At 37.0% G+C, this 16,101-nt stretch overlaps 1 protein-coding gene across 1 annotated transcript in view; it reads left to right on the top strand.

Annotated features, from left to right (window-relative positions):
- The window catches only part of LOC122398430 (ras GTPase-activating protein raskol-like), a 244,298-nt gene extending 228,543 nt beyond the window's left edge, over positions 1-15,755 (top strand). The window contains exon 5 of the mRNA XM_043398264.1: positions 15,667-15,755. Within this exon, the coding sequence (XP_043254199.1) occupies positions 15,667-15,755 (89 nt within the window). The remainder of the gene's footprint in view (positions 1-15,666) is intronic.
- The last annotated feature ends 346 nt before the right edge of the window (positions 15,756-16,101 follow it).

The raw sequence follows: 16,101 nt of genomic DNA, 5'->3' as shown, positions 1-16,101 counted from the left end.
TATAGTAAAGATACTCTATTACTCTTGTTTGATGTTTATAAAAATCTTGTTGATCTTGTTGCTTCTCTCCATTCATGAAATAAATCTTTGTAGAACTATTAAATTTTTTTACGGAGTAGTTTCTTTGCTCGATTTTATTTTTTTCGCCTAAATTATAACGTGTGTCGTGAGCTTTGGAGTCCGGTTTCGAGGTCGTCGGGAGGCTCCATCCGGCGTGAAATTTTCATTTCCCCCGTGTTCTCGTCCCGCGATTTTTACGGTGCGGCTCGACGATGCGCAGGGATGTAATTTTCGCGCGTAACGCGAAGGGGCGGGTGGCGGATGGGAAGAAAAAGGGTGAATCTGGGTCTGGCGACATCTGGTGAAACATCGGGCCGGGAAGTGAAACGGATCGGGAACGCGAGAAACAGCAATCAAAGTGCGTGCTCGTTGAACGGAGACGAGGAATGATGAAACGGAAGGTGGTTTCGGAGGGCGGACGACGGGGGGAGGGGTCGAAAGCGCCGCGAGAAACGCCGACACCGGGGGATTTTAATTGAAACGTCCGTACATTTAATTAAAAATCACTGTCGGCTGCGATCTCGCTCTGGGAATCGCTGTCCAACTGGGCCAGGCTTCGGGGGATCCCCGTTCGCTTCTGCTGGGCTTGTCCTGAAGGAAATATTAACCCTTTGTACTCCGATGCACGCGTAATACTAAATATTAACTCGCCCATACTGTCAATATCAATTTAAAACAAAATCAAGAGTATAGATTTTTCTAGAGAGTAAATAATCTTCAATTTTTAATTTTCCTGTTATTGCCAATTGATCAAAATTGTTGCCTTTAAATTTGTAAAAAGGGTTTCCACTCAGGGGATGGAAATTCCATATTCTTCCCTAAACCTTTCTTTTGTGCACGAATAAAAAATCTTAATATGAAACTTAATATCTAAAAGAAAGAGCATCAATTCTACCCCTTTTAACATCCAAGCAAGAAAAGGCTATATTTTTTAATTAGAGTACTCGGTAGGAAGAACTTCCGTGCTCGACAAACGACTCCTAATAGCCCAGCGTCCCAACATTGCCAAAGAGCCCCCCAAAAAAAGGAAAAGAACGTTCGTCAAACGAAGTTCCGCAGTGTCAAAGTCAAAGTTTCGCAAGTGTTGAACTGGCCTCCTCCATGACCCGTGTTCTTCAGCGACGAGAGACGGCCCCGCTAATTCTTTTCTTTCTGAACGAGTGTCGCTAATCGTTTCGAAGTAAGGTCGAGTTTCAGAACGTTTCGCGCAAGGTCGAAAGAGTGGGGGGGGGGGTGGGGGAACGAGGAAAAAAGGGCCGAGACCCTAGGCTATAGACGCCTCCGGGTACTTGGCGCTTTGGTAACACAAGGAGACAATGCTTGGCCAGCGTAACGCGAACTTACGGTCCTGTAGTTCGGTTACACAGGGTATAATTTAACCACCGGGGGTATAGTCTTGCTTAATTGCGACTGCAACGCCTGCAGGTTGCTCGCCTCGTACTCGATTGGACTCGTACTTACGCGTTTGGTCCGCTCGCTTGAAGCCGGGGACTAATTACGCCAGCGGCGCGTGTGTCCGTAGACTTGTATCGGGACCAGGCCTCGCGGGGAATGACAATTTTATTATATCGGGTGTATCGGTGTTACCGTGGGCCAATTTATACTGGGCAATTTGTTGAATATATCCTCGTCGACGCGATCGAGTATTCGAAAACGAGTATCGTAGGGAAGGAAAGGAAAGAAAAGGGGAGTGTGTGTCATTTTGGGGCTGCAACACTTGTTTCAAATTTAAACTCTTGTGTTATATTGTTGATATAACTTGAGTACCCCTAGAGTTTCATTTAAATAAATCAGCTTCAAAGCCACCATTTTATTTCTATTATATTCTGCAAATTTCTTTTGGAACTTTCTATAATGCAACTTCAAAGATTTTAATAGAATATAGTTGCAGTTATTAATGTAATCTGCATTTAAAACTGTTTATTTTTTGGTTTGTGGAGTCTTTACATATTCTTGATTAAAATACGCGTTGTTTGCATGTTGAAATATTAAAATCCTTCAATTCGTTCATGAGTTATGACGTTTTAAACATACGTATGAAATTTCAGGAGAATCATTCCTGTCTCTGGTCAGACATTGTATTTTCGGTAAAGAATTTTTTTTCTCGAAAGTGCGCAGGATTTTGGGGGTGTGTCTATTCACCTAAAATTATTGTAATCGACCCCTGCAACTAAATATAATTTTTTCAGAACGATTTCGAAGTTTTCAATTTCGGCGAAAAATTTAGGCACATACTCGAATTTTTTTCTCGAAAGTGCGTAGGATTTCGGGGGTATGTCAAATGACCAAAAATGATTGTAATTAACCCCGGCAACCAAAAATAATTTTTCCAGAATGATTTGAAATTTTCTTTTTTCGGCGAAATATTTAGGCACACAGTCCTGTCGATTTATCTTAAAAATTCGTTTTTCATTTTTAATTAATTTGATTGGTGCTGTATGGAAAAGTTGTTTAATACTTTTTTGTAGGTATCTATGAGCTCTACTTCCATACTAAATTTCATTGAAATATATTCACTATTGTAGGAGTTATGGTCGTTTAAAAATTGAACCATTTTTATGAAGTTTTTCTCACTTTACGGGGTCAGGGAACAACTTTTCGAATATTTTTGGAATTTCTACATATTCTTGGTCAAAATACGCGTTGTTTGCATTTTGAAATATTAAAATCCTTCAATCCGTTCAGGAGTTATGATATTTTAAAGATACGCATGAAATTTTGAAGAGACATTTCTGATCACACTTTATTTTTTCAGTAAGGAATTTTTTTCTCGAAAATGCCTAGGATTTCGGGAGTATGTGTAATGACCAAAAATGATTGTAATCGATCCTTGCAATCGAAAATAATTTTTTTAAAATGATTTGAAATTTTTTAATTTTTTCTAAAAACTTCACACCTTCTCGAATTTTTTTTTCGAAAGTGAGTAGGATTTCGGGGGTATGTGTAATGACCAAAAATGATTGTAATCGATCCTTGCAATCGAAAATAATTTTTTTAAAACGATTTGAAATTTTTTAATTTTTTCTAAAAACTTCACATCTTCTCGAATTTTTTTCTCGAAAGTGCGCAGGATTTCGGGAGTATATCTATTGACCAAAAAATGATTGTAATTGACTCCTGCAATTGAAAATAATTTTTTTTAAATGATTTGAAATTTTTTACTTTTGTCAAAAAATGTCACATCTACTCGAATTTTGTTCTCGAAAGTGGGTCGGATTTCGGAGGTATGTACATTCACCACAAATGATTGTAATTGACCCCTGCAACCAAAAATAATTTTTCCAGAACGATTTGAAATTTTTTAATTTCGCCTGTAACTAACTTTATCCTATAACTTTCATTATTATCAATTTTATATATTCTATATAAATATTGTATGACGAAAATGGTGTTTTAGCCAAATTTTAATATTCATTCATAGGCTGTGAGATGACTTACTGTTTTATATTTAAAAAAAAGGAAAGGAAAACAAACATACAGATACAAATTTCATTATAGTTTTGTCCATAATTCGTTCCTTAATAAATAAGGTCGTCTTGAGCACGTAATAAATACAACAATTTCTTGAACTGATACAATATATCTGTTAAGATAAACACACGTAAAATTAGAATGTAATAAAACAAATGTTTGGTAATATCTCAGGGTGTGGTCCAGGAATAAAATACAGATTTCGGGAATAATAACAGTAAGATTGTTTTCGTCTCTGTGTAATGAACGTTTTACCCAGATGCACAATAGTAATCAATGATTCTATGGCTTATAACGTCAGCTGGGAGACGAGAGTAATGGTCGCTTTGTTCGAACCGAGGTTTCTTTTTCCGCTTCCTTCCTTTCCGCGTCTTCGACTTCTCTTTCGGTCGACCGATTGCTAGACTCTCACTCATTCCACTCTCGACATCTGTCGTTTGCAAAAGGAAGTCTGGCTCACGGAAGAGTTGCAGACGCCAAAGAACGATGAGATAATCGGAAAAGGAGGAAAAAGAGTTGCGTCGTCAAATCTACCTCGACGACGGTGCCCGGAATTTAGGATTTCTTGGCGCTTCGCTGTAATATTTTTATAGAATTTTCAGTTCTCCACACAGAATTCCTCTCGTTGGAAATCTAGTATTAAATTTTATATTCATAAAAAAGTTACCAATAGAATTTTATTCGATTAAACATCGTGGTCGAGAATATTTAATTTCGAATAAACTTTCCATGAAAAATTCGTTTTAATTCACGATAGAAAGTTCAAAATTAAATATCTCCAGTTTCACAATTAAAATTGTAATTTGTCTTTGTAGCAACGTAACACGGTTTTGGTGGAAACTCTCTTCAAGTTAGTGGAACGCTAAAACGACTTTCGTGATCGCGAAGAAAGCAAAGGATCGAACAAGAGAACGGGCTTTTGGTTGACACGAAAAGTTAATTTGCGTTTCTTCCTCCATTTCTTATACGTTGCTCGGCGAGCTGTTAAATTAGTTGCGATGAAAGTACGACAACGAAATAAAAAGCACACGGCTCTTGAACTATAACTTTCTAAAGATGGACTGCAACGTAATCGTTCGTTACAGCGTCTGATAGATCATTCTAAATCAGCCGTGACAGCAGTCGCTGATATTATAAATCGGATCTTCGAGCCTTCCCAGAAATCTTCGGGCACAGCAAATCCGTGACACGAGTACATCAATTCTATCGATATCTTTCCTCCTAGGAACTGTGATCACGTTATTTATTCCTGGATGCGAGTCATAGTCAAAACAAAATAATATCAGTTCTTTGATTGCTCTTTTGTATCTATTAAATATCTCAAAAATCAGTTTAATTCCCATTCTGTGGAGAATCATGAAAAATTTAATATAGTCAAAACAAAATAATATCAGTCATTTAATTGCTCTTTAGTATCTATTAAATATCTCATAAATTGAAAATCAATTTAGTCATGAGTCATAATATCAGTAATTGAGAATCAATTTAGTCATGAGTCATAATATCAGTAATTGAGAATCAATTTAATTCTCACTCTGTGAAGAATCATGAAAAATTTAATATAGTCAAAATAAAATAATATCAGTTCTTTAATTGCTTTTTAGTATCTACTAAATATCTCATAAATTGAGAATCAATTTAATTTCCATTCAGTGGAGAATCGTAAAAGATTTAAATAAAATTTAATTTTTTTATACAAACTCCAAGTTGGTCAAAATAATTTTTATTTCTCTCTATTATTATTTATTAGATTTACTATTACCGGTCGGAAAATGTTTGAGAAAAATTGGACCACATTTTGGACTTTCGTGTCATCTATTAAATCAGCTCTCCAGATTTGGTATCGCGATTGAATAAAATATTTATTAATAGTGAAACAGGAGCTTCCAATTGCATTAAATTTTTCATACTGTTCCCACGACGTTCGAGATCGTCTTCCCGGGCCTAGTACGAAATTGTTCCGACCGAGTGAAATTATTAATGCAATCGATTCTGGGAAGAGGACAGTCAACCGAGAGTCGCTTTACCAACGATGGAATCGTCTTATCGGACAGTGGGTTAGGTCCATCTTGCTCCTCCTACGTTGTCGCGTGACTCAACCTCCTTGTACGGCCAGCAGGAATATACGTTCCTCGCAGGAAGTACATGGTAGTTACAAACGCTGATGGTCTTTCCTCATTACGCGCCGCGCCTTTGTTCCTCCCTTTTTCTTTTTCTCCTTTCTCCTCCGCCTGTTCGAACAACTCTCTTTAAACGGCTCGATCGCCAACAGCCACCACTCGAAATATACGCTCCATTTTTATTACTCCAAAAGTAGCGTCTTCCCTATAAATCGTGCTCTGTTAATTCAACAAATTTAATTTTCTGGTTAGCTACGATGTTTCCTTAAAATTTCTGCGTCAAATGGTCTCCAGAATTGTGAAATTGAGAGACAAATTTCGTATCTTCAATTAACTATTCTGCAAAGTCTTTTTTAAAGGCTTACTATTGCTCAGTAAAAATATTCATATTGCATATTGTCAACACTTGATACAAGAATTAAATAGCGAAGATTGATCCTAGAATTTTCGCATTTATCGAGAGAATACTGTGTTGAAATACTCATTTCACAGATCCAAAATTGTAGAGCTACGTTCCACGACCTCATCATTAATTATTATAATATCTCGAGTATAACAGAAAATATATATTTGCTATTTTTAATTGCTTCACGACCCAAAGTTCTACCCCGTTTTGGAAGCACTTTTGAGACGTTTCTGAAGTTTCGTGGATCTCTCTCCGTGGATTCGCGTCTTGGAGTTTTAAAGTGTCGGAGGTTAATGGAATAGACGGAAAGTGGATCGCGGAGGAAAGTTCACGCGGCAGATAAACGTATGGAAATGCAATATCACGAGTTAGTTCTCCCGGAGAGGAGCGGGAAAGGGTCGTCTCTCATCTTGAGAAGTTACCGCGCGATGTTTAGTGCTGGACGTGTCGGTTGATTAAATGAACGAACGAATTCGATGAACGCGTTAGAGGGACGAAAGACAACTTTGTCGCGTGGGAAATTCGACGGTGGTGATTTGGCGATGCGTCGTGCGTGGAATCTCGAAAACGAGTCTAGAATTTTTATTCGCCAACGATATGTGGATTCGGAGAATTATTGTGACGAGTTTCGTGCAACCATACTTTGTCCCATCGAAGGCCAAACGATGGAGATGAGCTTCGAATTCAGTCGTAAGTTCGTGGTTGCAGAGTCTTGTTTGTATTTTTCAAGAACATCGAGTTGGAAAATTTTTTTATCGATGAATGTCGAGTGTGGAGTGCTAAAATGAAAGGTAGGAGAACGCTTTCTGAACAGAGACACGCGAAATTTAACGAAAGACGTTGCAAATTACTAAAGTCGAGACGAGACGGCTTCTCATTGTGCGCCGCGAATGGAAATAACAGTAATGCGATGAGAATGGGCGCGAGAATTCAATCAGAGTGAGCGTTGCAATTATTGTTGTGGAAATGAATGGACCGTTAGGTGTGTGAGTCACACGCGCGTACAGTCGAACTAGACGCAGTTGCATCCACGGCGATGAACACAACGCGACGCAGATAGGCTTACGAACGCGTTTCCGTGTCTCTCGCGACTCTTATCTGTGACAGTCACAGAGGTTCTCAATTTGGGCGAACTGAAACGACTCGATTAAACTTTCCATTCCCGTTGGAACCACATGACTACGTAAATTCATTTTCAATTAAGCAAACGATTTATAAACGGTCGTATAATCAATAGAAATTGATGAAACTTCTATAGGTATGTAGCTTCGAAGTAAACGTAAAAAAAATTATACAAGACAGCATAAATTATAACAGTAGTTATATTCATCGGATAGGGGATGAAAAGCCCTTTAAAATGAGAGGTGGAACGAGTCGGTAGCTTAATTAGTTTCGGAGATATGAGGATTTTAGTTTCAAGTCGATGCGGTGGCTAGTTTCGAAGATATAAGGGTTCGAAGCGTTTGTTTACATCGCGAGGTCATTCACCTCACGTGACCGTAGTACGTGACTAGGTCACGACTCACGTGCGTAGAGAGAGAAAGAGGTCCGACGCGTCAGACGGAGACAGAGATAGTCGAATTAAAAAAATTACCCCTTTACATAAATTACGATATCTCGAAAACGGAAAGTCGGATCGACGAAAACCAAAAGCCATTTTAAAGAGGAAGGTTTGCCGCCGCTAACAATGAAACAATAATGGATAAAACACTAGTAGTTTCGGAACTACACGCATCTAAACTTTTACTATTTTTAATACGAGTTAATAGGCTATTATACACGAGCCGGACAGTGAGGCAGTCGAATTAAAAAAATTACCTTTTACATAAATTACGATATCTCGAAAACGGAAAGTCGGATCGACGAAAACCAAAAGCCATTTTAAAGGGGAGGCCTTACCGCTTCTAACGATGGTTCAGTTTTTAATAAAACACTAGTAGTTTCGGGACTGCACGCGTCTAAAGTTTTAGTATTTTTAATACGCGTTTTTAGACTGTTTTAAGACAGTGGAAACTGAAGATTCTCTACTTTCATCGTTGCTATTTACATCGAAAGCTAACCAGAATTTGATACAAAATTCCCAGTGGAGATAAAAATAATTTTAAATTAAGATTGAGAAAATTTACAAGCTGTTAAAACACCAAGTAATATTTATGATCCAAATTTTGAAACATCGAATCGTTTATTATCTCTTACGTTTGGTTTTGCGATATATTTATTGCGAATAATTTTGGCTTGCTTTTCTAGCTGCTTTAATTTTTCTTTTGCGTGCTGTTGTACAAATTCGTTGCTCCTGCGTCGCTTTGCAATGTTTGCATTTTGCTTTTCTGCTTTGATTACTCTCTAAAGCTATTATGTTGAAATGATAATGTGTTTATCCAGCGCCATTGTTAAGAAGGGTTTCCACCCTTCCGAGAAGAGGGTCGCAACACAGACATACTATGGATCCTGAAATGTCAACGTTAAGCGAATACGATCCCAATCGCCTATTCGTGGAGTGTAAGTGGACTGTCACAAACATTATATTTCTACAATTTTTTAAACTATAAACATTTCATTCTATTTCATCGTTGACGCAATGCTATTTTCATTTTTTCGAAATTCAATCTTGTCTCAATATTTCTCCCGAATCGAATTCAATTTTATCTCCTCGCTAGAACAGCAAACATCGTAAGTAAAACAAAAGCTATGAATTTACATTTCGCGAAAACAGCGTCCTCCGGCGCGACCCATATTTGGCGCGACGTCTCCGCGACCCGTGATCGAAAAAGCAACGGAAAAATCCAAACCCCTTCCGAAAGTTGTCCAAACTTTTCCGATCGGACGGTCTCAGTTTTATCTCGGCGCTTCCGGCGGGCGAGGACGAAACTGGAAGAGAGAAAATGAGAGTAGAAAACACGAATGATCGATCCTCCATCGTCTGGACCGCGCGGAACCACCGTGTGCCACAGTTTTTCGTATGTTTACGCGCGAAGATCGCGCGTTTGGAAGCCGGCCAGCGATATTTTTACGCGTCTCGATTGGCGGAAAGGGGGCGGGGAATACTGGCGCAACGAAAAACCGCAATACGCGGCCGATCTATGGCCGACGTCGGGAACCAAAGGAGCCGGGGAGATCTAAGCTCCGTTGCACTCTGCGGGGGATGCGGAAAAGAATTTTCCCCGGTTGCAGCTGCGGCATTGGTATTCCAGCGGGGCGGCGTGTAACCGTCGACCTATATTCCGTTTCGTTTCGAAGTAATTCCGAACGTCGATGTCGGACAAGGTTGGCCTCGCGATGTTTCCCCGTTACGCGGAACCGAATTGGCCTTTCGCGAGAACTTCTTTTCTCGAAAGGGTCGCTGATGCAATCGATCCTATGCGACTCGGGGTAGTTTGTGCATCGGTGACGCCCAGAGCCAAGAAAAATAATTTTTCTTTCATCCACAGTGGAGCCACATGAATATATGTATATTTAGAATCATTGAATAATAACACGGGAAACTAATTTTAGTTCTCTATAAATGATAGTAGTAATCAGTAACAATTTATTTCATTCTTTCGTTTCCACTGGGGCCACATGACTATATGTTTAGAATTATTGAATAATAACACTGCAAGCTAATTTTAGCTCCCTATAAATGGGTAACAATTTATTCAATTCTTTCATTTCCCACTACAGCTACATGGCTACATATTTATAATCATTGAATGATACTAGTATTTTTTTTATTTTAATATCTGAAAACTAATTTTAGTTTTATATGAATGGCAGTAGCAATTAGTAACAATTTACTTAATTCAAAGATTAGTAATACTGCTGTATTTTGACTTTAAATATCTGCAAGCTAATTTTAATTTTGTATAAATAGTAGTAGCAATCAGTAACAATTTATTTAATTATTTCATTTCCACTGGAGCTATATGGCTACGTATTTAGAATTATTATACAGGGTGTTCGGCCACCCCTGGGAAAAATTGTAATGGAAGATTCTAGAGGTCAAAATAGGACGAAAATCAGGAATACCAATTTGTTGATGGAGGCTTCGTTAAAAAGTTATTAACATTTAAAGTTCCTCCCGTATTGAATTTTTTTCTCGAAAGTAGGTAGGATTTCGGGGGTATGTCTATTGACCAAAAATTATTGTAATTGACTCCTGTAACTAAATATAATTTTTCCAGAACGATTTGAAATTTTTCTTTTTCGCCGAAAAATTTCGGCATCTTCTCGAATTTTTTCCTTGGAAATGCGTAGGATTTCAAGGGTATGTTTATTCACCAAAAATGCTTGTAATTGGCCCCTGTAACTAAGTATAATTTTTTTTATATGATTTGAAATTTTTTAATTTCGTCGAAAAATTTCACATCTTCTCGAATTTTTTTCTCGAAAGTGGGTAGGATTTCGAGGTTATGTCTATCGACCAAAAATGATTGTAATTGACCCCCGCAACCGAACATAATTTTTCCAGAACGATTTGAAATTTTTTTTTTCGCCGAAAAATATCAGCACCAAACCGATTTTTTTTCTCGAAAATGGATAGGATTTCGGGGGTATGTGTAATGACCAAAAATGATTGTAATTGACCCCCACAAACGAAAATAATTTTTTTATAAAAATTTGAAAAATTTTTTTTCACCGAAAAATTTCAGCACAAACCCGATTTTTTTTCTCGAAAATGGATAGGATTTTGGGGATATGTGTAATGACCATAAATGATTGTAATTGAGCCCCACATACAAAAATAATTTTTTTAGAACGATTTGAAATTTTTTTTTTCCGTCGATACATTTCACACATTTCAAATTTTTTTCTAAAAAATGGGTAGGATTTCGGGGGTATGTGTAATGACCAAAAATGATCGTAATTGACCCCCGCAAACGAAAATAATTTTTTTATAAAGATTTGAAATTTTGGAATTTAATTGTTAATAACTTTTTAACGAAGCCTCCATCAACAAATTGGTATTCTTGATTTTCGTCTTATTTTGGCCTCTAGAATCCCTCATTAAAATTTTTCGCAGGGGTGGCCGAACACATAGATATCGATAGCCAAAGAGATTTATTAATTTAATATCACATGTTTTTTTTAAATTTAATACGTGTGCACGTGTAATGATGGTGATATCTTATTAATATTCATCTTCCATTCTATGTAAAAACACTTAACGTTCAAATCACGCCGTGAAATGGTCGAAAAATGACCTATTATCTGTTTTAGTGGGTGATGGCTTTTAATCGAGAGGAAACGCGGAATGGGCAAGGCCTGGCTGATGCGCTAGCAGTATTCATAAATTGCTATAGATAGCACCGTTAATGGCACTCGGTGTCACCCACGTGAAATTCAACGCTTATTTGCTAACGACGCTGACACCGTAGGAAAATGAGGTCGCTGGTAATTAATTCACCTTTGGCTTTTGCCCACGACGCGCGCCTGATTCCGTCGATTCATTTGGCGCAAAACTGATTTTCATTGCGACTCACCGCCGGACCGTTCAAATTACCGTTTTGTAATCTCGAATCTTATTCGAATTAAAATCGAATTTTATTATAATTTTATTCGATTTTAATTCGAAAATTCAACAATGGAAATCATCGAATTCAGATTCCATTCGTGGCTGAATGGTAAACATCTTGTTATTTTTAATTTTATAAATCGACCGTGTCAATGAACGAAACAAAATAATAGATTAAAATAAAAGAAAACTATAGAGATTAAAATATTAGGGAGACCGGAAAGTAACGTCGTTACTTTTACATTAAATTCATACATATAATATAAACTTTGTACAAGGTTTTATCTTTAATCATGTAATTATCCTCGTTATCAACAACCTTTTGCCGTCTAATGTGTAAATTTTCAAGATTGTTAGTAACGAGGACGATTACATCATTGATTCTAAATAGAAACTTGTTAAAAACGTACCTCTTTGAATTTGATGTAGAAAAGCGACATCACTTTACTTAATCAAATTTAAAGAAAATAAATCGCGAAAATAATCACCTCGGTAAAATTTAGTAACCCGTGGAAAAATTCGCGAACATCGATTTGGCAGTAAAGGTGTACGGAATAAAATTTAGAGAAAAGAATCGTCGATCGGATCGAAAAGTTGGAAATAATTTTGCAAGCGTGAAAAATTTAAAAAGAAAAAGCAGAAACAGTAAGTTCGAGCGAAGAATCGCGAACAATGTTTTCTCGTTGAAACGAACGAAGTCGCGTATTTTTTTTTCTCCTAGATCGGGAATTAGCATGCAGCTCTCGGTCATTGTTTCGCGTTCTCGGGCAGCTTCGGCTCGCAACAGTGCCATTTTTGCGTAATCCGGTGAAAGCTGCATTCAACGCGAGCCTCCTCCAATTTCCACGCGGCTGGTCTACTTCTTTCGCGTTTGAAAAAATTTTTCCCGCGCGCTTTGCCAAGTTTGGGATCGCTAGACGGCTCCGGGGAAACGAATACGACCCAACTGTTAGTGTAATTAATTATTTACGACCGTCTGGACCAGTAATCGGCCACTTGATAAGAACACTGTTTATTTTATTAATTTCTTAGGTTGTGTAACAAAAATTATGTTTTCAGTTTCTTGAAAATTGTTGACATTTGTAGAATTTTTTGTGGAGATTATTTTTCTCAAATTATCGCACATATATCACTGAGAATTAGTGTTCTTATAAAATTTATAATCTTTCTTTAAATATGTGAATAGTTTCAAATAGTTTGGAAGTTTTGAAAAATGAAGAAATCGTTGCTCCGAAAAATTCTATTATTTTAAATATTATCGACGATTTTATTATCGAGAAATAGTACGATAGACTCTGAATAGCGATTGCGAATGTGTGAACGGATTTATACACATAGAAGCAGTTTTCCAGGAAAATAGAAGAGTGAAAATGTAGGAAGAACGCAGCGAATTGTTCGAAATGGCATCGAGTATCGGTATAAACAATTTTTCCTAGCGTCTTCGTGCATACGCGTGCTAGGAGATACGGAAGTAGGTCGCCGATAAGTCGAGTCGATATAGTTTTCTAAAGGAATCCACCAAAAGCCATTCGTTCACTGGGTCACATAAATTTTTAGAAACGTCTGCAAAGTAGTTCAAACGTTGCAGAATATATCAGAGTGTATCTTAAGTGACTAATCAACGTCGCCAAAGCTTTGAATGATGCTCATTGATATACTACTCTCATAACATAACATAGACGCAATTGTATATTGGGGGATAAAATAAATTGAAAATGTAGAATTAAATTTGAATTGAATCAATTGAATACAATTTTTATATTCGTATATATTAAAGGGAGATTCTGGAGACCAAAATAAGACGAAAATCAAGAATATCAATTTCTTGACTGAGGCTTCGTTAGTAAGTTAGTAAGTTATTAAAAAATTAAATTAAACAATATCAAATCATTCTAAAAAAATTATTTTCGGTTGCGGAGGTCAATTACAATTATTTTTTATGAATAGACATACCCCCGAAATCCTACCCACTTTCGAGAAAAAAATTCAGGTAGGTGATGAAATTTTTCGGTGTAAAAAAATTTTTCAAATCTTTATAAAAAAATTATTTTCGTTTGTGGGATTCAATTGCAATCATTTTTGGTCATTACACATACCCCCGAAATCCTACCCATTTTCAAGAAAAAAATTCTTGAAGATGCCTACATTTTTCGACGAAATTAAAAAATTTCGAATCGTTCTGGAAAAATTATTTTCGGTTGCGGGGGTTAATTACAATCATTTTTGGCGAATGGACATATCCCCGAAATCCTGCGCATTTTCGAGAAAAAAATTCAGTACGGGCGGATTTTTAAATGTTAATAACTTTTTAACGAAGCCTCCATCAACAAATTGGTATTCTTGATTTTCGTCTTATTTTGGCCTCTAGAATACCCCATTAAAATTTTTCCAGGGGTGGCCGAACACCCTGTATAACAGAAATTTCATTCCAAAACAATGTATTAAATAGCGATTTTAATTCACGTGATTTAACGGTGACAAACTGTACAATTCAAACCTTTCTTGTATAAACATTACCAAGTTGAACCTGTTAGTTGTATCATGCTCATGAAAAATTTCACGAGTCTCGTTTGCACTATCGTTCATCGATAGTTCAATTAAATCGTTATTTAATTAGCAAAACAATAATACAGATGCTATTTTGGCGACGCAGTGTTTCCCACATTGTTCAACGAGACTGCAATAATTAAATTTTAATTGAAGCCATTTCCTCCAATTTGAATCTATCGTTAAAGAAATCTGAACTCTGTCAATTATACAACGAACGAAATTTTAGATCAACTAATAAAACAGTGTCTCGAAACAGACAACAAAGTATAGTTGATTGGGTCCGTTACGAGATACGAACGATCGTTTAATTAATTTGCCCCGTTCGGAGTTGATAATTATATGTGCGCGGAGAAAGAAACCGTGCAATTAGGTAGATCGTTAATCGATGCACCGCGGCGATAACAGTTCAATTAATATCCGATCTAATGAACGTTTTCTCCGGCGACTGACGAAATAATTTACGACGTAGACGGCGTCGTGTTCCGCGGTGTGACGGGTGCTTAATTGTTCACGACGAAAACCGCGAATTATGCGATCAGGACGATAAAGATCAGGGCCATCGGAGCGGCTTAATTGTTTCACGTAATCCTGCACCGGCCTCGCGCGGTTGCATCGTTCACACGAGTGCATCGTTGCTCGACCGTGTGCACTCGCGTCTTAAGTAGCGATGGGATTAACTCGTTCATCGTTCGGAATTTTTTCGCCGATGCAAACCGTAACGATCGTTGAAATGGAAAGCCGGAGAAAAGTGTAAACAATTTATTTCGCTAGACAGAGCGACGCGCTCGTTATTTCCAACGAGCAACTTACAGATTTAAAACATTCACACTTCCATTTTAGAAAGACTGGAAGCTTTCAATTATATTTTTATTCGAGTTAAATTTTGGTAATATTTATACGCGCGTAATAAGAAATAATAGTGTTGATGATTTGTGGTGAGTGAAAGCGTCGTTTTAAAGGGGCCTTTAGACGATTCTGTACCTGAAAACCACAGAGGGGTGACGAAATTGATTTAATTGGCCCGATTGCCCTTGCTTGGCCGGTCACTCGATAGTGTATCACACGCTTGACCCGAGTGGAGTTCAATGGAAACGCTTTCATTAATTTTGGGGGTCCACCAGATTCTATTCGAGGGGAGGATATGCGTACGTCGAGAACCATACACCGTATATTTCATAAACTGTCCTGCGACACGAATACAATTCTAATCCTGATAGGAATAATAAATAAAATTTCAATTCGTTACTCTTTAAATAAAAATTAAATATTTCCAATGCAATGGTTGGATATATTGGATATAAAATAAACACGGTTTAATTAATAATAAGAATAAATAAGAATCAAATGCTTGGACTAGAACTTCTATTACACTAGAGTTTTATTAATATTACAATTCTACATGTAATTTAGAATTCTGTAGAATTACTATCAAAAATATCTACAATTTAATGGTAAATATAAGTTGGTACAAAATATCACACACGTTTTAAAATTTTCGAGACAAATCAATTTTATAAACGTATTTGATGGAAATTGTTAATTGTGGTTGGTTAATTTTTCTGTTGCAGGTGAGTTGAAATCATTGTCCTTGCCAAGGTGCTTTCCACCAGAAATAACGATGGACCAACACGACAAAGGTAAAGATACGAACAGCTGATCGGCTGAAAAATCGATCGCCATTAATTACGAATTTTATTCTAATTATAAATGCCATTGTTCCGCGAGAACGCATCAGGGCGTTTCCTCGATAATCGTAGGTAAAGGATCCTACGAACAAGGGTCTGCCTTCGTTCTTATTTATGGACAAATTAACCTTGGGAACCTGTGCAATTATTTTTTACACGGAAATATTCAGTTGTCAGACTTCAAATATTTTTGACCTGTGCATTCAAATTATTCACAAAAATAATGGGCAAAATTCTCGTTTGGATAAATACTTCGAACAATAAATTAACAATAAAAAATTATTTATTCGTCATTCATCGAATTTGTAATTTTATAAA

Source organism: Colletes gigas, unplaced genomic scaffold (genome assembly GCF_013123115.1).
Source record: "Colletes gigas isolate AHSC1104 unplaced genomic scaffold, ASM1312311v1 Colletes_gigas_Sc00011, whole genome shotgun sequence".
Lineage (NCBI taxonomy): Eukaryota > Metazoa > Arthropoda > Insecta > Hymenoptera > Colletidae > Colletes > Colletes gigas.
The sequence above is the reverse complement of the archived record's forward strand: the minus strand, read 5'-3'. Positions and strand labels throughout refer to the sequence as shown.